At 43.8% G+C, this 24,061-nt stretch overlaps 1 protein-coding gene across 4 annotated transcripts; it reads right to left on the reverse strand.

Moving 5' to 3' along the window:
- Window positions 1-23,579, reverse strand: BCL2L14 (BCL2 like 14). Of its 4 annotated transcripts, XM_066999851.1 has the most exons (9): window positions 23,454-23,579; window positions 21,837-21,952; window positions 20,642-20,764; window positions 12,220-12,645; window positions 9,320-9,535; window positions 8,318-8,385; window positions 7,026-7,298; window positions 5,989-6,032; window positions 4,033-4,168 (listed from the first exon to the last, which is right to left on the reverse strand). In XM_066999851.1, the coding sequence occupies exons 4-8, from the start codon at window positions 12,635-12,637 to the stop codon at window positions 5,991-5,993; spliced, it is 1,017 nt and encodes a 338-aa protein (XP_066855952.1). In that variant the 5' UTR covers window positions 12,638-12,645; window positions 20,642-20,764; window positions 21,837-21,952; window positions 23,454-23,579; the 3' UTR covers window positions 4,033-4,168; window positions 5,989-5,990. The 4 variants fall into 4 exon arrangements, with proteins under 4 accessions (XP_047909611.2, XP_066855952.1, XP_066855954.1 ...); XM_066999853.1 differs by lacking the exons at window positions 21,837-21,952; window positions 23,454-23,579 and adding an exon at window positions 20,851-21,247; XM_048053654.2 differs by lacking the exons at window positions 4,033-4,168; window positions 21,837-21,952; window positions 23,454-23,579 and adding an exon at window positions 1-2,069 and having other exon boundaries at window positions 20,642-21,248.
- Window positions 23,580-24,061: the final 482 nt, after the last annotated feature.

Raw genomic sequence — 24,061 nt, forward strand, 5'->3', positions numbered from 1 at the left:
AAAAGGTAAGTAATGGAGATGTAAGATGGTTGGTTTGGGGCAAAGGCTCCAGGCTGTCTTCTGCTATTTCTTCCTCTTACTGCCTACTCACTGGAGCAAGGGGCACTGCAGCCACGAGCCAGGGTATAGCTCATTTGTAAAACATATGTGCACATGGGTAGTGGGATCTTCTTATCTGATGCTTTAGCTGCTCCATGGAATGGGAGCCAGGACAGGTCCTGTATGCTGCTGGAGCCTTGGCTCATGGAGGTCGACATTAGGTTGGGACAGCAGGTCCTGGGTGCTAACACAGACTGTCCCAATAGATTGAGTTTTACACAACCCAGAAGACAGCTGCAGGATAAAATAAATCCTGGCATGACCTGCAGAGGGCTAAACTCTCTCTATGCAATGTTAATGCACAATGAAATCAGATCATTTTAAAATTAGGCTACCTGGTGTAACAAATAGCTTGATGCTAACTTGGTTAGACACACAGTAATAGAAGTCCCAAGTGACAGGTTTTTTTTTAACAGTAAACCTCTTTATCTTTACCATAACACCCCAAGTTGGCACAAGAGGATCCTATGATAGAGGGAGAGGTATTTCTTGTGAGACATTAAAGTAAAATGAATGCATGCACAGCCAGTGTCCTTTACAACATCCCCTCCACTTCCACACACACCCAAAACACGTGCATTTGTACACCACTAGCTTAGTCATCAGAGACTAAAAAAAAGACAATGAGGCAAAGACTAGTTGAGCCAATAGTAGAATTTTGCTAATTAATGCCAGCCAGCAGCAGGGGCAACAACTTGGTGCTCAGCCTTGCTGACTACTCTCACAACAAACCAAAGCCATTATTCCAGCAAGAAGGTTACCACAGATCCCTGCCATAAAAGGAGTAGGTTGCTCTTAAAATCTAGCTGATGTGGATGACAAATGTAAGAACATCTAAATAAGAAACAGCTCACTTGGCTGATTGCCTATGCTGGCCCCTATTGCTACTGAAAAAAAAAAAAAAAAAAAAGAAAAGAAAAAGAAGTCCCTCTTAACAACCCAGAGTAAAATAAAAAACAGCTGAATATCTCTTCTTAGATGGCTAGTTTTCACATTTCCATTCAAGACAGTCTGTCTTGCTGTCGGCTCCGTTCTTGGCATGAAACTGGCCCTGAGGTACCAAACTGAGAATGAGAGGCAAGTATGGTTTTAAAGCTGCTAAACCTTCAGCTTAAAAACCAGACTCACAAATGCAAAATTTGCACCTTCCTAAATAGCAGTCTTATTCAAGCCAAAAAATAAAAATAAAAAATGAGCTAGCGCCCAACTAATGGCAAACTAGTATATGCCAGCAGACAGTCGAGTCTTGGTGTAATTAAAGTGGAATCACATCCAGTGCTTCAGAGCCAACATCTAGCTCATAAGCCTGCTTTAGAAACCAAACAAATTTATAATAAAGCAGCGGCTTCCGGTGTGAGGAAGGTACAATGCCCACAATTTTTCATGGAAAAAAGGTGTCAGAGAAAGGGAAGGAAGGAACATTTTGAACTTCTGAGTGAGTGCTTGCCTCTATCCCCAAATCACCCTCCTTTTGGGGACGTTTGAAGTGATTAGAAAGAGGGGATATCCTTAAAAACTAAGGGAGTCTTAGATTTATAGTCTAGAGATATATGAAGTATTTCCTCAGTCCTTTGAAGAAAAGAAACAAAGCTCCCTCACTCCCGTCTTCCCTGTCTTGTTTCGCACATACGTGTCCAAACAGCAACAGAGTTTGCTATACATCAGTTGAAATTTTAAGGTTTATTAGAAAAATACTTGATCTCTTATGGCACTGCATATTTTGCACCTCCAATTAAACTGCTGTTTATGACTTTCATTCAAAGTTATGATTTGTTAGTAAGTTCTTCATACAATTAACAGTTAACATGCTTGTACACACAGAATGAGTACCTGTACTAGAATGGTGTCTTACTGAGGCAGGGAGCCCTTTCAGGAAACAATAACTGTTTGTACCAGAAAATCACAGGAGCAATGCTATGATTTTACAGCTTCAGCAGATGTTCCTAGTTCCCTCTCCATCCACTGGGGATCTGCAGGGGATGGAAATCGAAAAGTCCTCACTTAATGGGCCTCAAATCAAGCCTCCACATTATGAAGAGTTTCACTGTAACACATCTTTATTGTAAATGATACACTGTTATTTCTTCCTCTGTCACACCTAGAGCTTTAAAACCTCTAATCAGATAATTTGTTTTCAATTTCGATCTGGGGCAGGCCTTTGAGAAGCTAGGTATGTGGGCTGCTGAAGGATGCCAGCTCAGCAAGTGGGGCACAAGCATATTGGAGAGCAAGCTCTCTGGACTTATTACCAGGGCTTTAAACTAGGTTTGCTGGGGGAAGGGAGGGGAGTTAGAAGTGACAGAGAAGGGCTGGGGGAAGTTGTCACTGCTGACACTGATGAAGATAGTAGGGAAAAACCTCTGAGTTGTCCCATAGGATCGTCCAAGGGCTCCTCAGAGAAGGTAATGATCCTGATACCTCGTCTGGAATGTTCTTCTTGCGTCCCTCTAGGGTTAACTGCGCCTGCTGCTTCCTTAAAGTGCCTGTATACCATTGCGCAAAGCATGGGAAATAAACAGGATGAGCTAGAGATCTTTGTACGGTCGCGGGGCCACGATCTCATTGTAATCATGGAGATGTGGTGGGACAGCTCGCATGACTGGAACGCTGTCATGGAGGGCTATGTCCTCTTTAGGAAAGACAGGATGGGAAGGTGCGGGGGAGGAGTTGCCCTTTATGAGGAGAGTAATTAGAGTGTACCCAGCTCCACCTGGGGGAGGGTGAAGGACCAGTGGAGAGCTTGTGGGTGAGAATTAAGGGGTGGGCTGGTATGGGGGACACTGTTGTGGGGGTGTACTACAGGTCACCAGATCAGGAGGAGAAGGTCGATGAGGCCTTCTACAAGCAGCTGGATGTAGCCTCATGATCCCGGGTGCTGGTTCTCATTGGGGACTTCAATTATCCAGACATCTATTGGGAAAGTAACTCAGCCAGGCACACGCAGTCCAAACGGTTCCTTCAATGCACTGAAGATAATTTTCTGATGCAGGTGGTGGAGGAACTGACGAGGCGAGGGGTGCTTCTGGACCTTGTCCTTACCAACAGGGATGGGCTTGTTAGGGATGTGAAGGTTGGGGGCAGCATGGGATGCAGCAACCATGAGATGGTGGAGTTCAAGACGGAACTTGGTGAAAGAAGTAAGGCAAAAAGTAGGACTGCTACCCTGGATTTTCGGAGAGCCAACTTCGACCCCTTCTGGGACCTTCTTGGGGGTATCTCATGGGCTAGACTGCTAGAAGTCAAGGGTGCTTGTGAGAGCTGGGCAACATTTAAACAGCACTTCTTCCAAGCTCGGGATTGGTGCATCCCTAAGAGTAGGAAATCGGGGAAGGGGGGCAGGAGACCTGTGTGGATGAGCAACAAGATCAAAAGGAAGAGGAAGGTCTATGAAATGTGGAAAAAGGGCCTGTCCTCTTGGGATGAGTATAGGAGTGTTGTCAGGCCTGCAGGGATGTGACGAGGAAGGCTAAAGCCCACCTGGAGGTGAAGCTTTCAAAAGGGATAAAGGATAATAAGAAGTTTTTTTTGTTGTTTTTTGTTTGTTTGTTTGTTTGTTTTAAGTAAACAGTAAAAGAAAGACTGGAGATAATGTGGGTCCCCTGCTGAATGAGGGGGGTGTCCTGGTAACGGGGGATGCTGAGAAGGTGGAGATACTGAATGCCTTCTTTGCTTCAGTCTTTGGTTCAAAGACTCCCCCCCACCCCCCCGGGACTCCTGGACCCTGGAAGGAGGAGAAAGAGTCTGGGAAGTGGAGATCTCCCCCCTGGTTGATGAGGGAGTGGTTCGGGAGTGTCTGAGTGGGCTCAATACACACAAATCCATGGGTCCTGATGGGATGCATCCACATGTGCTGAGGGAGCTAGCAGAGGTTATCATCAAACCGCTCTCTATCATCTTTGAAAGGTTCTGGAGAACAGGAGAGGTGCCTGAAGACTGGAGGATAGCCAGTGTCATTCCAGTCTTCAAGAAGGGCAAGAAGGAGGATCCGGGAAACTACAGGCCAGTCAGTCTCACCTCTGTCCCTGGAAAGGTGTTGGAACAGCTTGTTCTGGATGCTGTCTCCAAGCAACTGGAAGAGAAGAAGGTTATGAGGAGTAGTCAGCATGGATTCACCAAGGGGAAGTTGTGCTCGACCAACCTCATTGCCTTCTATGATGGCATCACCAGGTGGGTAGATGGGGGGAGAGCAGTGGATGTCATCTACCTTGACTTTAGCAAGGCTTTTGATACTGTCTCCCATGACATCCTGCTAGCAAGCTGAGAAAGTGTGGGATAGATGAGTGGACAGTAAAGTGGGTTAAGAACTGGCTGACTGGCTGAGCTGAGAGGGTGGTGATCGGCAGCACAGAGTCTGGCTGGAGACCTGTGACTAGCAGTGTTCCCCAGGGGTCGGTGCTGGGTCCGGTCTTGTTCAACATCTTCATTGATGACCTTGATGAGGGAATAGTGTCCACCCTCAGCAAGTACGCCGATGACACAAAGCTGGGAGGAGTGGCCGACATGCCAGAAGGCTGTGCTGCCATTCAGCGAGACCTGGACCAGCTGGAGAGCTGGGCAGGAAGTAACCAAATGAGGTTTAACAAGAGCAAGTGTAGAGTCCTGCACCTGGGAAGGAACAACCGCATGTATCAGTACAGGCCGGGGGATGACCTGCTGGAGAGGAGCTCTGCGGAGAAGGACCTGGGGGTCCTGGTGGACAACAGGTTGGCCATGAGCCGGCAGTGTGTCTTGGTGGCCAAGAAGGCCAACAGGATCCTGGCATGCATAAAAAGGAGCATGGCCAGCAGGTCAAGAGAGGTGATCCTCCCCCTCTACTCTGCCCTGGTCAGGCCTCACCTGGAGTACTGTGTCCAGTTCTGGGCTCCCTGGTACAAAAAAGACAGGGATCTCCTGGAAAGAGCCCAGCGGAGGGCAACAAAGATAATACAGGGCCTGGAGCATCTTCCCTATGGGGAAAGGCTGAGAGACCTGGGTCTGTTCAGCCTTGAGAAGACTGAGAGGGGATCTTATTAATATTTACAAATATCTTCAATGTGGGAGATTTGGCCAACCTCTTTTCAGTGGTTTGTGGGGACAGGACAAGGGGCAATGGCCGCAAAATGGAGCACAGGAAGTTCTGCACCAACATGCAAAAGAACTTCTTCACGGTAAGGGTGACGGAGCACTGGAACAGGCTGCCCAGGGAGGTTGTGGAGTCTCCTTCTCTGGAGATATTCAAGGCCTGTCTGGACTCCTACCTGGGTAGCCTGCTCTAGGGAACCTGCTTTGGCATGGGGGTTGGACCCGATGATCTCTTGAGGTCCCTTCCAACCCCTACAGTTCTGTGATTCTGTGATTCTGTGAAATGATGGAAAGTGGCTTGGCCAGCTCTTTCGCCAGTTCTCTCAGTACCCTTGGGTGGATCCCATCTGGCCCTATCGACTTGCATACATCTAAGTGCTGTAGCAGATCACCAACCATTTCCTCGTGGATTATGAGGGCCACATTCTGCTCCCCATCCCCTTCTATCAGCTCAGTGGAAGTGGAAGTGGACTGGATCACAGTCCAGTGATTCTTTACTGCACACTGATATTTTCCTCCTGTTTGCATTTCAACATCCATCTGCAGGAGCAGTGGCAAGCACCTCTACTCAGAAAGGTACCTGTAATCACTGTCCATGGGACTGAATGCTGCAGAGGAGTTGGAAGTGCCTTCATATCCTTTAAAAAGCACTTCTACATCAATACCAACTTTGAGGAAGTGCTATTGTACCCATCAGACTTAGCCATGCAAGAGTCCAACGTTCTATGTGAAAAATAAAAATACATAGCCATGAGAATTGGATTGTGGTAAGATCCTGCATGTTCCTTAACTGAAGGTTCATGCACCCTGAAGAACGCATTCACTCACATTTATTCTACTTCTTCCTGATCCAGCGAAGTCAAAGCCTTCTCCTGTAACAGAGAAAGAAAACTTAAAATTAGAAAAGCAATGATGACCCTCATCCTAAATTCAAATCTGCTGGGGTCAGTCAGTAGGTTTGCCAGTAGGATTTCCTGACCTCACACGCCATCTGTTCCCATGGACATACACTTTACAGCACTTCATGAAGCACAAAAGGACTAAGATCTCTGTTGCAAGTGCCTCACAACACAGCCAGGCAAATGAGCTACAAAGGACAGCAGCTCTGCACCACTGCTGGCCAAAGGGCACCTCCCACAGCTGACTTTGAAAGCGGGATATGAAGATAAATGGGTGCCTTTGTGTACAGGGAGGTGGACATATGCAATACCATAAGGGCAGACTGTATGAAGTGCTGAACTGCTGCATTGTCCCCAGAACTTGCCAACAGCAGACTTTTAGGGGAGAAGTTTAAGATTAGGGCAAGCATGTAGTGAAGTTTCCTGGTGTTTCTCCCAGCCTTCAGCTATTTGCTGAAGTCAGCCAGCCTGCACCAGGAATCATAGAATCATAGAATATCCCGAGTTGGCAGGGACCCATAAGGATCATCAAGTCCAACTCCTGGCACCGCATAGGTCTACCCAAAAGTTTAGACCATGTGACTAAGTGCACAGTCCAATCTCTTCTTAAATTCAGACAGGCTTGGTGCAGCAACTACTTCACTGGGGAGCCTGTTCCAGTGTGCAACCACCCTCTCAGTGAAGAACCTCTTCCTGATGTCCGGCCTAAACTTCCCCTGCCTCAGCTTAACACCATATAGTGCTTTATATTCAACAGCCTTCCATTAATGTCTCCTATTGATTTTGAACCTATGTAAATAAAAGCTTGCAGCATAGAAGATGTCTTGCGGGAAGGAAGTCCACAGCTTAAATACATACTGTGTTAAAGAATACCTTTTTACCTTGTTTTGCAGCTGGCCCATGCCAGTTCTATGAAAGTATGGTACTTCTATACTATGCTCAAGTCAAGGGAGGCAAAACTCATACCCAGCCTCCCCGGTCACGAATCCATGGACTGAAATGTTCTTTGAGGTACTTTGATCCAAAGCCCATGACCAGGTTCATAGGATGGTTGTCCACAGCAGTAAGTCTGGTGGCAATTTCCAGTGTGAAGGCAACTTTGGCGCATTGTAGTTGGCTTTCTGTCTCATTTGTTGAAACTGCTGAGACATCCTCCAGGAATGTATCAGTGACCCTCTCAAAGAAGGTGTAGGACAGCATGTCTTTAAATTGCTGGTAGAAAGTTCTATCCTTTTTGAACTGAAAATAAGAATAAGGATCAATTAAACTGAGCCACTTCTGTTGTAATTTGTTTCCTTATCCCACTGGGAAAGGAGAACATCTCTAGATAATATATGCAATACAGTCTAATTGTGGTGTTGAATGGAAGAGATGACACACAACCCCACACCTCACTGCACAGCTGTTCCTTCAGACTCTGGAGGTGTCACTATGATTCTTCAGGTTTTTATTTTTATTTTTTTTTATTTATTTATTTGCATTTGAATGAGAGAAGCAGAGAGAGAAAAAAGCAAAAGAAGTGTGACACTGATACGGAGACTTGCACGTGAGGAGGCAGGAGCAGTGGGAAGACGACACTAAAGGTTATGAGAAGTGCTGGCAGCACCTGCTGTCCTAACCTCCATTTGCTCAATCTTTGTGACACTTCTTACCTTATCTAAGTACCTCTCTGCTGCCAGAGCAGAACATGTCCTCAACGTGGGATGATACTGATACAGATCAGAAGGGGCAGCTAATGAAGGGCATTTAGAGAACGTGTACCTGTATTTTTAATGGAGAAAACAACCATTCCTAATAGTGGACTTGTGCAGAGCTTTTTGTATATCTTTTGTGCATGGTTCTCAAAATGCACTCAGAATTGTTTCTCTTTCTATACAGCAATTCTTAAAACTGTAGAGTTTCCCTTCCTTCACTGAGAAAAACTCATATGCCAAATTTAACACAAGCACAGGAGTTTCATGGGGTTAGTCAGGTGCTCAGTGTCCTATGAAACTCGATGTGAATGAGGCAAGTGTCTCTTTGAAATATACCACCTTTTTGTTGTCTTCCTCCTACACCCCAATTGAGATCTTTGCTAGTCTTCTGGTCTTAAGAAAGGTTTCAGAATGAATGGTTAAGGTTTCAGAAAGCCCTAAATGTGGAAAGAGAAGGTCAGGATAGAGACAGAGAGCTAGGTTACAAAACATTCACTCCCAACAGAAGTGTAATCTCTGTCTCCCACTCTAGCCTGTGTAGCTCCTGAAAACAGAAGTACTTACCTTTTCTTCTAGTTGATCCCCTGATTTTCTTAACAGTGCAACTATTTTTTGTATTGTCTTTTCTTCATCTGTGAAAGAGAAGAGTTGGCATAAATATCACTGCTTTCCAGTAGGATCCAGATAGCAAATCATCGTGAAAGTCCTTCTGTCAATTACTCATGAAAAGGGCTGCTATTTTGTGGCAAATTCACAAAGAGTTGTGTATCCAGGCTTTATGCAGAAGCTCACTGTTCTAGTCTGTGTGGAGCAAGCAATGGTCTTTTTCCATCTGCATGGTATTTTGCTCCAGTTAAGAGTTTGGGAAGGAGCATGGCTTTAGCATCCCAGTGCCAGCTCTACATGCTTTGAGGTATGGCTGGTAACAAGACAGAACAAAGGGGAAGCTAGCAGAAGCCCAAGAAAATGGACTTAAAATTAGAGGTGAAAAAAATCCCCTCATTGTTACCAATTACACCTTCCGCAACTCATCAGAACAAACTCCGGGTTTGCTGGATTAAAGAAAATGTAAGCATGGCTGGCTACTTCTTGCAACCAGAAATCCCCAGGAAGCTTGCATTAAAACCAAACCTCTGCAGACACCACAGAAGACCATCAGTTCACACTTTTAACAGGTTGCTGATCAATGTTGTCCCCTCTCTGAAGAGGGACTGACCGAGATATCATTGCCCCTATGACAGGACTTTGGCCTTAGAGTCCCAGTGTATTATTCTGTCCCTAACTCCTGTCACTGGTCTGTCACCTTCTGTCACTTTGCTGCCGTTCTCCTTTTCTTATGTCACACTTTCCTGGATTTTTAATGATGTTCCCTTTAACTGCAGTAGCAGGCAGCAACAGGAATACCTGAACTGTGGTGAACAGAGCAGGACCAAGCAGAACAAACTTCCCCCTTCACAGCATCTTACCAGAGAACTCCTGAGTGCTTCACCATACCTGGAAAAAACACCCTGGTGTGCAATACCAACCTAATGACCTGCCTACGAGAAGGAAATTCTTCATCCTTACCATTTGCTTCACTCTCATTTCCCTCACCAGTATCTTTGCCATCTTCTTCCAGAGACTGGGAATGCACCAGCGTCTTGAACATCACATCTGAAGGAGATGACTGAGGTCTGGAAGTAACAAGCTTGGCAAGTTTGTCTGCGATGTGGTCGACATCTGCTTTTTGACCTGATTGGGGAGGAGGGTGGTCCGCAATGTTGTTGACATCTGCTTTTTCACCTGATTGGGAAGGAGGGTGAGAAATAAAGATGGCAATTAATCTTTCCAGGAAATAATTCAGAGATTTACTTGTTTACATGCTTCCTGAGGTGGAAGTACCCAGAGGATACCAAGAGATATATTTCCCCAAGCTGGGACTTTGTTGTTGAATGAGTTCAGCTGGTAATAATTTAGAGAGGTAAGTAATGCATTACAACCCCTCTCTAGTATTTGAGCAGCAGCTAACTATACATAGGCCATACAGAATCAAGTGTAAGCATTGCCCTATAGAATACATCCTTGCAACTCAGATAAACATCCTATAGCAAGAAACAAGAGAGTACTGCTCTACAGGATTGTGAATCTTAGACCTTGATATGAGTGTGGTATTGCCCATAATTAGTTCATCTATAGCCCTGGATTCAGGAAAGGTACTGTATTTGAATGCTCTTTCCTTGTTCCCACAGGTTAATCCTGAGCTAAGGAGAAGCAGACCACTTCCGAAGCACCTCTAGCACAGAAGCTTCTCATGTCCTCAACACTGTTGTGTTTGGACGTGAATACTGGGAGAACCCATCACCTGGCAGCCAAACTAGCTTTATCCACCTTGCGTATTGACCTTGTTCAGGACTCTCACTGGCTGAAGACATCACTTGGTGAGGGGACTCTACAGGGGATCCTGCTAAAGTAAGGAGAGCAGAAAGAGCTGTTGCAAGGCTTGCTTCAGCTAGAAAGTGCTCTTTTTCACAACTAGCCTCATGGAGCTTGGGATGCAAAACTTGATCTCTCCTTAGTGGCAGCTCCTGTGTGATCAGCAGGCAGCGAGACAAACTCAGCTGCGGCCTGACCCATAGCACGTGCAAAATTCACAGGCAGGTTGTCTTGTGAGGGCAGCAAGGGTTAAGGTGTCCAATAAAAACTGCATTTCAAGGGTGGTGAATCAACACCCAGACATTTCCTTCTCTTTGTCCACACAAAGAGCCGCTAAACTTCTAGGAAGGGGATCAGACCCTTTGTGTCAACATATGATTATGACTTTGGAAACCTAAGAATAGACAACTTTTTTTAAATAGAGCAGGCGCTCTCTCTTCAGGCAAGTGATCCCCCAGAGCATCGTCATTTGCTGCTGAATGGCCTGGCCAAGCTTGCTTCACAGCTGTCAGCAGTGTAAGTTACAAAAAATAATGTTTTAGGAATCAGTCCAGCAATCTGTTCAAGGGCAGGTAAAGTCTGTATCTGAAGCCAACCACTGTCTCCAGGGAGGTTAACACAAAGCACAGTTAGGTGTTACCTTGAGGCCTTGCTTCCACCGCAGGGACAATGGCCGTGTATTGGCAGGACCATTAAGCAGTTGCCCACAAACTCTTGAGAGCTTTTCTTGACAATGTAAAAATGAAATGGAAATAAAAATGGACACAATGAGTGTGATACTTGGATCAAGACCATGGAAAGTTATGGTCATTTCACCCTAGAAAAATGAATTAGGCTGAGGCAGGGACCCTTTTTTGAGAGATGCATCTGGGTTTGGCAGTAGGGAGAATTATGGGCTTGGTGGGCAGGAGCTGGTCCAGGACAGTTAATCTAATCAAAGATGGGGGATAATCTTTAGAAATATCTTTACATGAAGTGAAATAAGAGAGCAACTGCTGTGACACCAAGAGGTCAGGGAGATGACAGGATCAGCTCGGGACAAATTAGACAAACAACCCCCTATTATTTATATGAATACAATACGACAACCTATCATACACTCCATATGGCTACTTAATGGGGACACTTCACCATCCTCTCTGTCTTTCATGAGAGGTTAAGGTATTAGTCATTTTCTAGAGCAGAAAATGTAAAATATCCTTGTCTACAGTGCAGCACCCTACGTGCGGCTGGCTTTGGAGGCAAGGGTGTAGGGCGTGTAGGTGGATGGGATCCCCGAATGTAGGATGGATTACTGTTACCTAACACCTCTTCTTCCAGCACATGGGAGGGTCGGTTTAGACTTGATACTTCCTCCACAGCTTTCTTAAAATGAAGACCTGTTACCTTCCCAACCTAGCCTCAGACCACACATTATTTTTTAAGCCTGTCTCCTCAGTCAGGATCTGTACTTGAGAGGAATCCTGTGGCAGGAGTAGCAATATGTAAAGGAGATTTATATAACTGTGGAAGACTGTTTCCATTTAAGATACACAGTGGAATTATGAGTCCAGAGACATGGGCTGCTCTCCGCTTGAGGCTGGTTGCCTCAAACTGCTTGGCATCAGAGTTTCAAGCAGAGGCTAGCACTTTGGTTTCTTGTGTGGAATATATGTCCCATGATAAAGCCCTTTGAAAAGGCCTTCAGACAACTTCTCTTCCTTGATTTTAGTGTGGAGGTTTTCAGTTTGGCCAGTGTTTCACATTTTCTTTCTAACCAGGTATAAAAATTAAAAGCCAATACTTATAAAAAGCAACCTGTATGATTGTATGATATTTATCACCATATGATGGAAAACCAAAAAACTGAGTCACAACCATGAATATTGTATGCAAGCACTACTGAAGATCTAGCAATCCGACTTCCTAATTGGAAATCAATAGAGCTAGCATAAGATGAGCAAAAAGTGACAAAAGCCTTCTTCCTTTTCCTGTCTTTCCACAGGCCCTGAGTCATTTAAGCTATTTAGAGTGAGATTTAAGGACAAACTGCAATGGAAAGAACTAAGACATACTTGTCTGATGATAAGTCTTTACTGAAAGGCTCTCAGTGCATGTACCAAAAGTGTGACTTTCAGGTGCAAAAGTTTTTGGGGGCTTTTCCTGTTCTGCTCTGCTGCAGAAGAAGGGTAGACAATATCTTGACAAATGTTTTTGTTTTGGTTTCTTTTTGCTCTGCTGTTTCCTCATGCCACTCTGCAGTTCCGATGTTTGGCTTGAACCATCTTTTCCCCTTTGATGGCGAATCTCTACTTCACTCCTGATTAAGGATGATGATTTTGGTGCATTTGTCTCATTTTTCAGAAGTTTCTTGTATCTGCTAGCAGACAACCGCCGCTGTGCGTAGGCCATCAGGATCTTGTATTCTATGCTGTCTCGCTCGTTGTCTTCCAGCGGTATTTCTTCCATACTGACATCATTTGGCGAAGACATCTCAGTCCCTGCAAGAACATATTTTTAGTTTTAACTTAGGAAATAGCCTGTTTTTCATAAATACTAACCAATACTTGACCATTTCTACAGAACCTTTCACTGAACACCTTATAAACCTCAGTGATGGCAATATTGCAGTACCTGGAAACCAGATAATCAGTGTTTTCTAGAAAGAGAATTTGGTTACTGAGCAACACCGCAGATGGCAATTAAAGCAATAAAAGAATTGGAACAAGATATATGCTACTGTGCTCTTAGCTGCATTTGGTTCATGAGAGAATTTTTTCAATAACTGCTCAGCCCAAGTGCTTTTTACACTTCATTGTTTGGTCTTACTGCAAGAGAATAAGGTAATTTACAACATGAAACATTTGCCCCAAACACTTGAGGCATGTTTCAAAGAAAAGAAGTAGTTCAGTTCAGCAAACACATAAACTGACTCAATCCTAACAATAGCATATTTTTTTTTCTGGAGAAAGAGAAGCATACAGGTGGCTTAGATAGGAAATATGAAAAATATAAAGGAGTATTCAATAATGGGGGTGCAGTTCAGGAAAACAGGAAATATCATAACAATAATATCTGATTCTCAGGACGGAAAGAAAAATGATTCATCAAAGCACTGCACAGGAAAAGCCCAGACTGTGCTCAGATGATGCCACAGGGCCAGCATCTAACTAAACACAAATTCTGCTTTCAGAGGAAGCTTCAACAAGTTTGGGCCCTGGGTACTCTAGGTAGGACTAGGAAAGAAATAAAAAACTAGCACAAACATTAGGAAAAACTATGATACATATAATGTTCTCAACTATTCCTTCACTTTAGGGGACCTGAGTCAATAATCTTGTGTGCTTGACTGTGTGCAAGGAATAGGATGGTGGCACACAACTATTGTAACTTGTACTTATCCAAATAAACATATCAATCCCACAGCATGCACATACATTTTTCCATCTCCCGGTATCCCCTTGCATTGTAACAGAACAAGCCACCATCCTGCTCAGCATGAAACACTCTTACATGTTTGCTTTGCACTAGACTCCTTTGCCACCTGGCCTCTCTGAAGCCAGAGAAGCAGAAGGAAGAAATGGGAGTGCTCAGCTGTGATGCAGTCACCCAGCTGCTGTGCTTTCTTTGATTCCTGAAAAGGTCCCTTCTGCAGAGGCCAGATGAGGTTTTAGGCATTTGAGCAGGCATCCCTGACCACTGACAGCAGGCTCTCTGCAAAATCTCTGTTAAATGACCCATGCAGACAAAGTCAAACAAAACTACGGTCTTATCCAGAACCTGTCACTGGGGTCTCTGTTGCCAAAAAGCCAAAATAGGAGGCTTCTGTTCCCGCTGCCTTCTCTTAAACAAGTACCAAATTCATACATACTTGGACTGAGAGAAACAAATCTGAGTTAATTTCTTCCTGTCTGGAATATCATTCAGCTATTTGCTGCTTTGAATAAAACACTCTTGCTGATATACCTCCAAGAGGATGCTCAAATCCTAAACAGAGAGACTCACATTTGGGAGTGAAACAAAAGCATATACACACACAGGCACACACATATATGCATATAGCTGAGTCCAAAGGAAAGTCACTGGGAACAGGATGCCTGGCTCCCTATGTATTTTTAATTTCTGCCCATGGGACTGTACCTCCTAATTCAGCATTTTGTGCCACACAACAGAGCAGCTGTTCTGTAGGAGGCAATTTTCTTAGTGCAGCCTTGTTCTGCAGGCATCTCCAGACACCACAATGGCAGTGCCACAGTAAGTGGTGACTTTGTCCCTTCAGAGATGCTGGGAGGAAAGGCACAGAGGCAGTATGTTTGCCAGGCTGCTGTTTCATTTCAGATCACCTGTCTTTTCAGTGCAGAGGTCTTAAGTTACTAGATGTTTCCCTCAAACTCCAAGTTCTAGGTTTACAATCCATTTCCTTTCTTTTTTTTTTTTTTGCTAATCACCCTCAAAATTTCTTTTTCCTAAGTATGAGGGTGAAATAATCTATATACGCACATTTGAAGAACCAAGCCTTCATCTGGTGTCAACCATCCTAGTCCCATGAATTATACTCCCACAGGAGTACACAGCAGAGACAAAAAAAGGAGATAAAAATAAAACTCTTCCTTACCAAACACAGGAGCATCAGAGATTAGACCAACTTCAAACCCCTGACTTACATGTGCTCTTAGTTCAGCCCTGTCCTTACCATGAAAAGGGAAGGGAAGGGAAGGGAAGGGAAGGGAAGGGAAGGGAAGGGAAGGGAAGGGAAGGGGGAAGGGAAGGGAAGGGAAGGGAAGGGAAGGGAAGGGAAGGGAAGGGAAGGGGGAAGGGAAGGGAAGGGAAGGGAAGGGAAGGGAAGGGGGAAGGGGGAAGGGAAGGGAAGGGAAGGGAAGGGAAGGGAAGGGAAGGGAAGGGAAGGGAAGGGAAGGGAAGGGAAGGGAAGGGAAGGGGAAAATGGAAATGAGAAATAGCTGAGGAAGAAACCTGGGAGTGTTGCATTATAGATCCAGTGTGGTTCCTCTTACCTTGAACTGCTAAATGTATTAATGCAGCTCATAGTCTGCATTCCATTTTAGAAACTATTTTTTGCTCAAGAGAATGGACTTTTCCAGACACTGTGCAGGAGTATCACTAGCTTCCACGGTCACTTTAGGACAGCCTAGAGCAAAACACTAAAGAAATAAGAATGGGAATAATGTGACAGCGAGAGATGGAGAGAAATGGAGAAAAAAACAACCAAACAAACACCACATCTGCTGGGAGAAAAAGGAAAGATGGCTTGTTTCTCTCTCAGGAAACTGCTATGTTAATTGAGTCCACAACTGAGCCGAAGTGTGATCTCCCAGTTGTGCTCAAGTTAAAACATTGACTCACCACCATCTCAAGCCTCCAACACCCTGTCTCAAACATGTGGCAATAGCCTCTCTGAAATATTCTTCCTAGCGCAAGCTTGGGTCTCAGCTTGCTCAGTTTTACCCTAGCAGTGTGTTGTAATGTTTAGCTGTTCAGTGTGTAAAAATCTATACTTAACTTCATGTGGCAAAGCATCTCACTGTTCCCTGACTATGTACCTGGGTGAGGATTTACCCCAAGAATATCCAAAGTACAAGCAACTATGTTGCCTTTGAAGCTCTTTCAGCAGTGGCCCTGTCCTGGTAGGGTCCCATCCTGCACTGAGACCTCTTGCTCACAAGGTCATGCCAGGAGTACCTTCCTGTTTGCTGGACCCACTGGTGGCAGTTCGGTGATGAAGGAGAGGGTGTCAGTTCCTTCTCTCTTGCAAGTTGCTGCCTCCAGATATTCAAGGGCTCAGAAAGAGCTTTAATGAACCGGCAAGGGAAACTGAAAGCCCCATAGGCAAGAATCAGCAAGAGACTGTTACGAGAAAAAAAACACGTGGAGAAAAAGAAGTGAAAGCTAGAAATAGAAGGAAAAAAAAAACTGAAACCATGCAAGACAGAAGACAGGCACAGGGCTGCTGCTTCTTCATTGCTGTGCCTAGGAAAGGAGCATGGATGGATATACTACCCTCAGGATGCTGGGGAGGGAAGGTGGCAAGCTCTCCATGACCTCTTATTGTTTGGTCCCATCTTCCAGTGCAAACCAGAGTAGCTTAAACAGCACTTTAAGCTTCACTGCACTTCTCAGCGTCTCTGCCACACAGGCAACAAGTACAGGGCAGTGTTCTCCAGCCACATCTTTCTTCTTTCATCTGGCTCCCCTATATACTCTCTATCTCACCCTAAATCTTGTGTAGGCACCTGAAAGCAAGGCTGTTGCAGATCTCTTCAGCTGGCCAATGAACCCTGGAACAAGCACTTCCCTGGCTGCCTCAGAAACCAGGCCATTTGCTTCATTTTGAAGTTCATCCACAAAGAGAGAGAAAATTTTAAAGGTTCATTTTTTTTCATTATTGAATACTTTATTCAAACTCAAATTTCTCCTTGAAAAGATCTAGCTTAGCCCTTAAGATCAGACACCAAAGCTACTTAAAACAGTATAGCCTTCCCCATCATGGGTACTCTTTACTGGATCTAAAATAATTTGTATAATATTCATATACACTCATTTTCACTAATATAAAAGCAAAAATAAATACTAATATAAATACTATACAAACTATAAACTAATTACATAAAATAATATAAATTTAATTCCTGAAGATCAAAAGGAATAACTTGTGGTAGCATAAAATAATCAGTACAGCCCTATACACCAGAATATTTCTTACACAGTATGTGTTTAGATCTGCTTTACCCAAACCAACACTGAAGATGGCTGTACAGATAAAAATCAAATAAGAGTTCAAAGGTTGGTGTCCTAAACAAGGCTAAGTGCAGTCTGATAGTAGGAGTTGGGGTATTATTACAGCTTCCTGGTACATAATGTCAAATAAGCACTTACACACCAGATGCAGCTGTACAGATAAACCTTGCTCTGATGGGATATCCCTGAGAAATGAAATGAATTGTTTTGGCAAAAATGTGACATGGGAGCTTCCATACTGCGACTTTTTTAAGCACAGCTGCCTTGGTAAGAAATTTCACCCCTGTGTATCCAGCTAGGCCGTGGAAGCCTAAAAAGAGGACAAGGAGTCACAGTGTTTTGGTCATGTATGCCATTATTCACAGAGAGCAAAAAAAGTAGATAACACCAAATGCTGGTGAGTGTTTGAAAAGCAGAGTGCCAGAAGTGAACCTGTTTTTCAATTCATTTTAAAGTGTGAAATCTTAATTGGAGGTTTATGACTCTCCTTAGAATTACTTCTTCACATTATAACCACATTATTTTCCTAATATCCTATCTCATATGGGCCAGAGATGAGACAAGCCTTTTGCACCAGGAGCATGAACTTTGCATGAACTCTCTCAGAAATGAGATTCTATTAAGAAAGTTTTATAATGCAAGCATTGATCCGGTTTGACAAGTGCTTGGAAGTCCTGCTAAAACCAGAATCTGCACATTATTTCCTAGGATGACTAAAAGAAACTTGGAGGATCAGATGACAGAGGGTAGCAGCATAGTCTCATTCTGTCTACTTAAAAACTCTGGTCTAAATTATTTATCTTCTGGAGCTTGCAGGCCTCAGAGGAAGCAGTATTACCCCCTCCTGCTTCATTTTCCTCCAGACATTTTCTTTCTGTTGCTAAATGTTACATCCATATGAGATTTCCCAGCATATTGAAAGTGAACTGCCAACTCTCATAAGGGTATGTTAAACTATAACCCACCATCCAGTTCAAGATTTATCTGCCAAAATAAAAAAAAAATGGCAAAAACATACACAGACTTCTGTGAGGAGCACAACTAACAAAACCTGGCTTCCTCTTTGGATTCTCTGAGAACCCATCACAGCTAAATGTGCACCCCATGAGGCCACACAAATACCCCCCAAACTTGTAGCACTATAACACCACCCTGGGCTGTCTGCAATGACATTTATCTAAAAGCTTGAGAAGTCCATTATATGAGGCTTAGCTGGCAGGATACAAAGAAGTAACCCTAAAGAAGAGACATATTAGCAATGTGATTGTTCAGTCTTTCTTAGGAAGGCATGTGAAAACAAGACTCTGAGGCTCATGTCTGCATACATGGGGAAAAAAAAGTGGGGGGGGGGGAAGGAGGGGGAAGTGTATCGTGAAGGTTCAAAAGTAGGTGAAATAACTTTTGATTTGGAGGGTGTCCAGCTACAGGCCTGTATTTGGCAAAACTGTGCAAAACTGTGGGATCTTGGCTATGCTATTTCTTGACTTTATTTGTGTTGTTGTTAATTGTTAATAGCAGGCAGCAAGTGTAGATGCAAATCATAGAATTATAGAATCATTAAGGTTGGAAAAGACCTCCAAGATCATCTGGTCCAACCATCACCCTACTACCAATATCACCCACTAAACCATGTCCCTAAGCACCACGTCCAACTATTGCTTGAACAGCCCCAGGGACGGTGACTCCATCACCTCCCTGGGCAACCCGTTCCAATGTCTGACTGCTCTTTCTGAGAAGAAATGTCTCCTCATTTCCAACCTGAACCTCCCCTGGTGCAACTTGAGGCCATTCCCTCTATTCCTATCACTAGTTACCTGTGAGAAGAAGCTGACCCCCAGCACCCCACACCTTCCTTTCTGGTAACTGTAGAGAGCAATAAGGTCTCCCCTGAGCCTTCTCTTCTCCAGACTAAACAACCCCAGTTCCCTCAGCTTCTCCTCACAGGACTTGTGTTCCAGGCCCTTCACCAGCTTCGTAGCTCTTCTCTGGACATGCTCCAGGGCCTCTTGTAGTGAGAGGCCCAAAACTGAATACAGTGGATAACTGTACAAGTCCTCTTGGCATGTGACCACCCATGGTCAAACCTGGGGCTGCCCAACTCATATTTCCCAAGCCCCTGCTCTCCTTCTGACCCTTCTACTGTGTCCTGTCCTTCCCTCTCAGATGCCCACAAAGCATGGCATCTGCAGGCAAGCTCTCCCATTGTTTCTTTTGTGGGAAGGTTCCTCTCACTGCATCATGGAGATTTTCCTCCAAAAGGCTAAGGGACCTCACACAAGCCAAGGTCAAACAATGTCAGTGCTGAACCTGATATTTGACTCAGTTCTCTGTCATGTGTCCTTTCACCAGCACCAGTAAACCTCAGAGAAGCACAGGCAGCTGAAGGTGATTCTGCAGGAAGAGGAGGCAGCACCTGCTCTGAAAGGCTAAACAGATGAAGCAGAATGGAGAAGTGAAAGAGTCCCCCCCGATCCCCCCAAATTATTGTTAGTCTAAGCTGTTCACATCTGATCTGCTGCTTCTCTCCCAGCCAGCAAAGACAGAAGTGCAGTTGCTGCCTGGGACACTGGTTATGAATAAACCATGTTATATCTGAGGCAATGCTGGAGAAAGACTTTGCCATTAAAAACCACCACCATTTACCTCAGTGACTCATCCCAGGTGTGGGTCCTTCCCTTCAGCTCTGCTCTCACATATAGAGGGGCAGACTGGGGAACTTGGCACTGGAGGCTTCCATGCAAGGGGAAGCAACGGCCAAGACTCCTCTAACAGCAGTTCAGGCTAGATCCTTTCTCTGTGTGGATGACCTGAAATTACAGGCAGTTCTTGCAGAGAAAAGCAGAACTATCGTGGGTCTCCGCAGTTCACTCGTATGTGAGCAGCACACTCCACTGAAACAGTATGTCATGTGTATTGACTCACTAATTCTCACAAAACCCTTATCAGATTGGTATTGTCTGTCCAGGAGAGGCTGTGCTGTTTTAAACTGTACAAAGGCTGTGGAAAGTTGGTTTTACACGAGACCGCAGGAAAGGATCTCTCCTCATGGTACTGCAACACAGTCACATCTAGGATGGAAAGCAATGACTTGCAAGCTGCAGGATTATCTGCTCCTTATTAAATCTTAACTGAACAGGACACCACAGAATTAGTAAACATAGTGTTATACTAGCATGACACAATAAACGTCCCTAGTGACAACAGATTTTTCATGAGCACTGTTGTGCAATAGACACAATGCATGCTGTATAGAAAGGTCTATGCTGATAGATGTCTTTCAAAAGAGAAGTTATCTGCTGCTCTGTGGCTGTCCAGAGGTATTTCCCTCATTCAGGGATGAAAGGCTGCCCAGCGCTTAGCCTCTAGAAGAGAAATGATGCACTACCTAGCTACACAAATTCACTGGGATACTCCTAAATTTTAAATTCAGTTGTCCACAGCTAAATGTAGTGTGGTTGGCAAAAAAAAGAACCTTGCTGTCATTGGCTAGGTCTGTCAAACTTTCTTTTCAAAAGCACACCGGCAACAGCGGCAAGGCTTGTATGGCAGCTCCAAAAGTCCTAGGGCAGTACCTTCCCTTACTTTTTGACATCACAGCTAAACCTGAAAGAACATCATTCTGAATTAGCCATGATAAATATAGCAGTTTAATCTATATACAAATAAGAGCCTTGTGCTGGATTATGGACAATCAAGCATTACAGAAGAGAAACTAAGTTCAGAGAAGAAAAGGGTGTTTATTACCTTCCAGGTCTATTGCACCAGCAACACTGCGTGCCTGATGATCTGACTTCTTTCTCCTTTTCTTCCAGTGGTTACTCTTTTTTTTTTTGTTGTTAGAACCAGCCTTGTAAGCACAGCAGTTCCCTTTAGGGGAAATAAATAAGTAAATAAAATAAAGAATTTAACTTACTCTATTGACTATTTTAAGCCTTTCATCAAAACATACATACATAAGCTTTCCCTAAGAATGGCACTGCACTTTCATTAAAAATGTGCCAGTACACTTCCTTATGTGAACAGAGTTCAAACACGTCAGCTTACGTATAGGAGGCAGGAAGGGTGGGGCCTGCCCCCTGCACTTGTGAGTGGTGCTGAGCAGCATGCTAGGCAAGGGACAAAGTCTATAGCTGCTTTGGGCTTGTGAATGAATACTATCTTTTTTTTTTTTCCTTCAAAACCCTCTTTTTTTTTTTTTTTTTGTCATGGTACGGGTTGAACCAAATAATCATTTTGATCCAGAAGAAGGTTTTTAAAGTGTTTTGAAATCAGTTGTACCTCTTCTTCTATAAATAGCCATCTACTATTCTATGTTTTTTCATATGCTGTTGACTATTTTTTTTTCCCGGAATCACATTAAACATTAATTAGATAAGATAGTTAAGGTTATTGCAACAAGTGACGCTGTACTGACCCTCATGGACTTTGCTTCTGTAGCTATTGTAACTACTATGGTCCAACATGGTGATTTAGTTACCTGTACAAATTACTACAAATTAATCTACAAGTCCATTTTAAGAGGGATTTTCACCATGCCAGTGATATTCCATTTTCAAAATAAGCTTGTAGATGAAGCTGCAAGCTAGGAGGGATTGGATGAATGGGAAAGAGCCTCATCCCACAGCCCGAGAGGGTGAACTCTTGAATCCAGTCTCATTTCAGTAGTGCCCAGTGCCAGGGGACAAGAGGCAGTGAGCACAAACTGGAAAACAGGAGGTTTCCTCTGAACATCAGGAGCCCTTCTGTGCTGTGTGGGTGACAGAGCACTGGCACAGGTTGCCCAGAGAGGTTGTGGAGTCTCCTCCTTGGAGATCTTCAGAAGCCACCAGGACATGGCCCTGGGCAGCCTGCTCTGGGTGGCCCTGCTGGAGCAGGGGCTGGGCCAGATGGCCTCCAGAGGGCCCTTCCCACCTCAGCCATTCTTAATTCTGTGATTTACCTGTGGAGGAGAGAGTTTCAGTGGGTACAGACTGGTTCCTGATACAGAAGATGTCTCTTCATGGATGTGCCTTAGTCTCCGAGTGTTGTAAGGAACACGCCTGTCTGCTGACTTTCCTGCAAAGTGAAGAATTTGCTCATTGAAACAGCAATATAAACAGCCAAATTTTGCATTTCCGGGGCGTAGTGACTTGGAGTTCACTTTGACTTTACAGGCTTATAGAAGATTTTTGTTCATGTTCGCTGAAGCTTTCCATTTCCTTCCTTCTTTACCAGGGCCAACTGACCTCTGAGCAGTAACAGCAGATGTAAAGCCTGTGTGTTATGGATTATTAACAATCTGTCATCCTGTGCACTGAAAAAGGTCAGTTTTCATTTTCTTTTTAAACATATCGTACCCCAATGCACAATATGCTTTCTTCAATACTAAGAGAAGGGTAAAAACAGCAGTATCTGAGGCCCAGAAAAGGAATGGGCAGCCTGCTGGAAGCAAGGAAAAGAACTAAACCAAAAACCCTTTTAAGGAGCTATTTTGAATTTTATAACACCAGGTAAAGTGAGAAGACAGAAAAAAAAAATAGTGTTGACTTGGCTCCATTTTATATATTCTGTTCCTATAGAAATTGTAGCTCTGTGGTACACCATGAGAGACAGAAAAAAAAATGACCATTTCTCCACTTGGCAATTTTGTTGACCCTGCAACCAGAGCTGGATGTATATTGAAGGGTAACTTCTGAAATATACTGGCAAAGCCAGACTTTGTGGTGTTGAGGCAGCATTGCTGCCCATGGAGCCATGACCTTGTCTGAAATATAGCTACTCACCCAGCCCATTGCTCCCATCAGTATCTGCAGTTTTTCACCTCAATCCCTGAGTGTCCCTATACCCTGAACAAGTAGCCATCCTGGTCATACTTTCAAACTGTTGTGGAATCAAAATACCTGGACTCTTTTAAATCCCTGGTGGTATTTAGGAGAGAGTGGGGTAGCCCATGTTATTAAATTGGTGGTCCTGGCTGCACACAGGAAAAGCAGTAGCTCATTTTCTGCCATGGCTGGAGCTCTGGATTTCTTAAGTCTCTGTATGGAGGGACCTGACTTTGTCCATTATGGAGCAATATTAGGAAGAGAGGTGTTTCTAAGCATGTTACAGCCAGCCTGAGCAGATGTGGGTGTATGGAAAGGTTCTGTCTGACCAGGGCTCCTCTTTTCACTCTTGCAGTATCTTTTCCAAACAAACGGAACTGAAAGCAGTCACAGAGGAGGCAAGATAAATGTAAAAGGGAAACTCTCATAGATGCAATGCAAAGCCGTTTTAATGTGTTTTAATTACTTCATTGTACTTCTCTGTTTTACTGCCACTGCTTTTTCTACCAGGAAAAAATATTTTTATTTTAATAGACTTTCCTGAAAGAGGAGAGAAGTGCAAACATTGTGAATAATGGCAGTATAATTCCCTGTTTTACAGGCAGTTCACATTTCGTTTTTCTTTCAGTTCTCAGTCCCTTCATGTTATTTCTTAATTTATGACTCAAACTAGGTTCTCTGTCTTGCTTGTATTATGGATCTTGTATTATTATTATTATTATTATTATTATTATTATTATTTGGATTCTTACCTTTTATGTTGCCTTCTATCTTGTGTCTTCTGCCCCCTTTTTAAATGTTTCATTTACCTTTGGATACCCAGCCAAGCACTTTACGTTGACTTATGCAGTTCTCTAAAGGGGATAATCTGCTTTAATTTCTTTTCATTTGTTTGTTTGTTTTTCTTGTCACACCTTAGGAATTTAAGTTGGTTATAAGCTACTTTCAGTTTTGTTTCAGCTTACTTTCCAGCCTAAAATCCTTGATATCTCAACTTTTGATTTCCAGTCTGCAAAAGGACATTTAAAAATAAAACCATTGCTCCTGCTGCCTTCCAGAGTGCCTGTGGTGATTGATTTTTACTCTACAAGCTGGACCAAAAGTATAAGAAGCCCCTCAAAAACTAGAAGGAGCTTGCGATCTCTGGTGACAGAAGCTAGTTTTTTTCAGGAGGGAAAATAAAGAGGAAAAAATGTTTTGAGAGATGGGAAGTCTTGTTCTACCTAAAGGAGCTTTTTCTGAATAAAGTCTAGGAAACGGCACCTTCCACCAAAGAAGGGTAGGAGAGAAAATAAAAGACCCATTATGTAAGGCACCAATCTAACCCATGCTTAGCCAAACTTCAGAAAAGGTTCATGAA

This window comes from Anser cygnoides, chromosome 1 (genome assembly GCF_040182565.1).
Source record: "Anser cygnoides isolate HZ-2024a breed goose chromosome 1, Taihu_goose_T2T_genome, whole genome shotgun sequence".
NCBI lineage: Eukaryota > Metazoa > Chordata > Aves > Anseriformes > Anatidae > Anser > Anser cygnoides.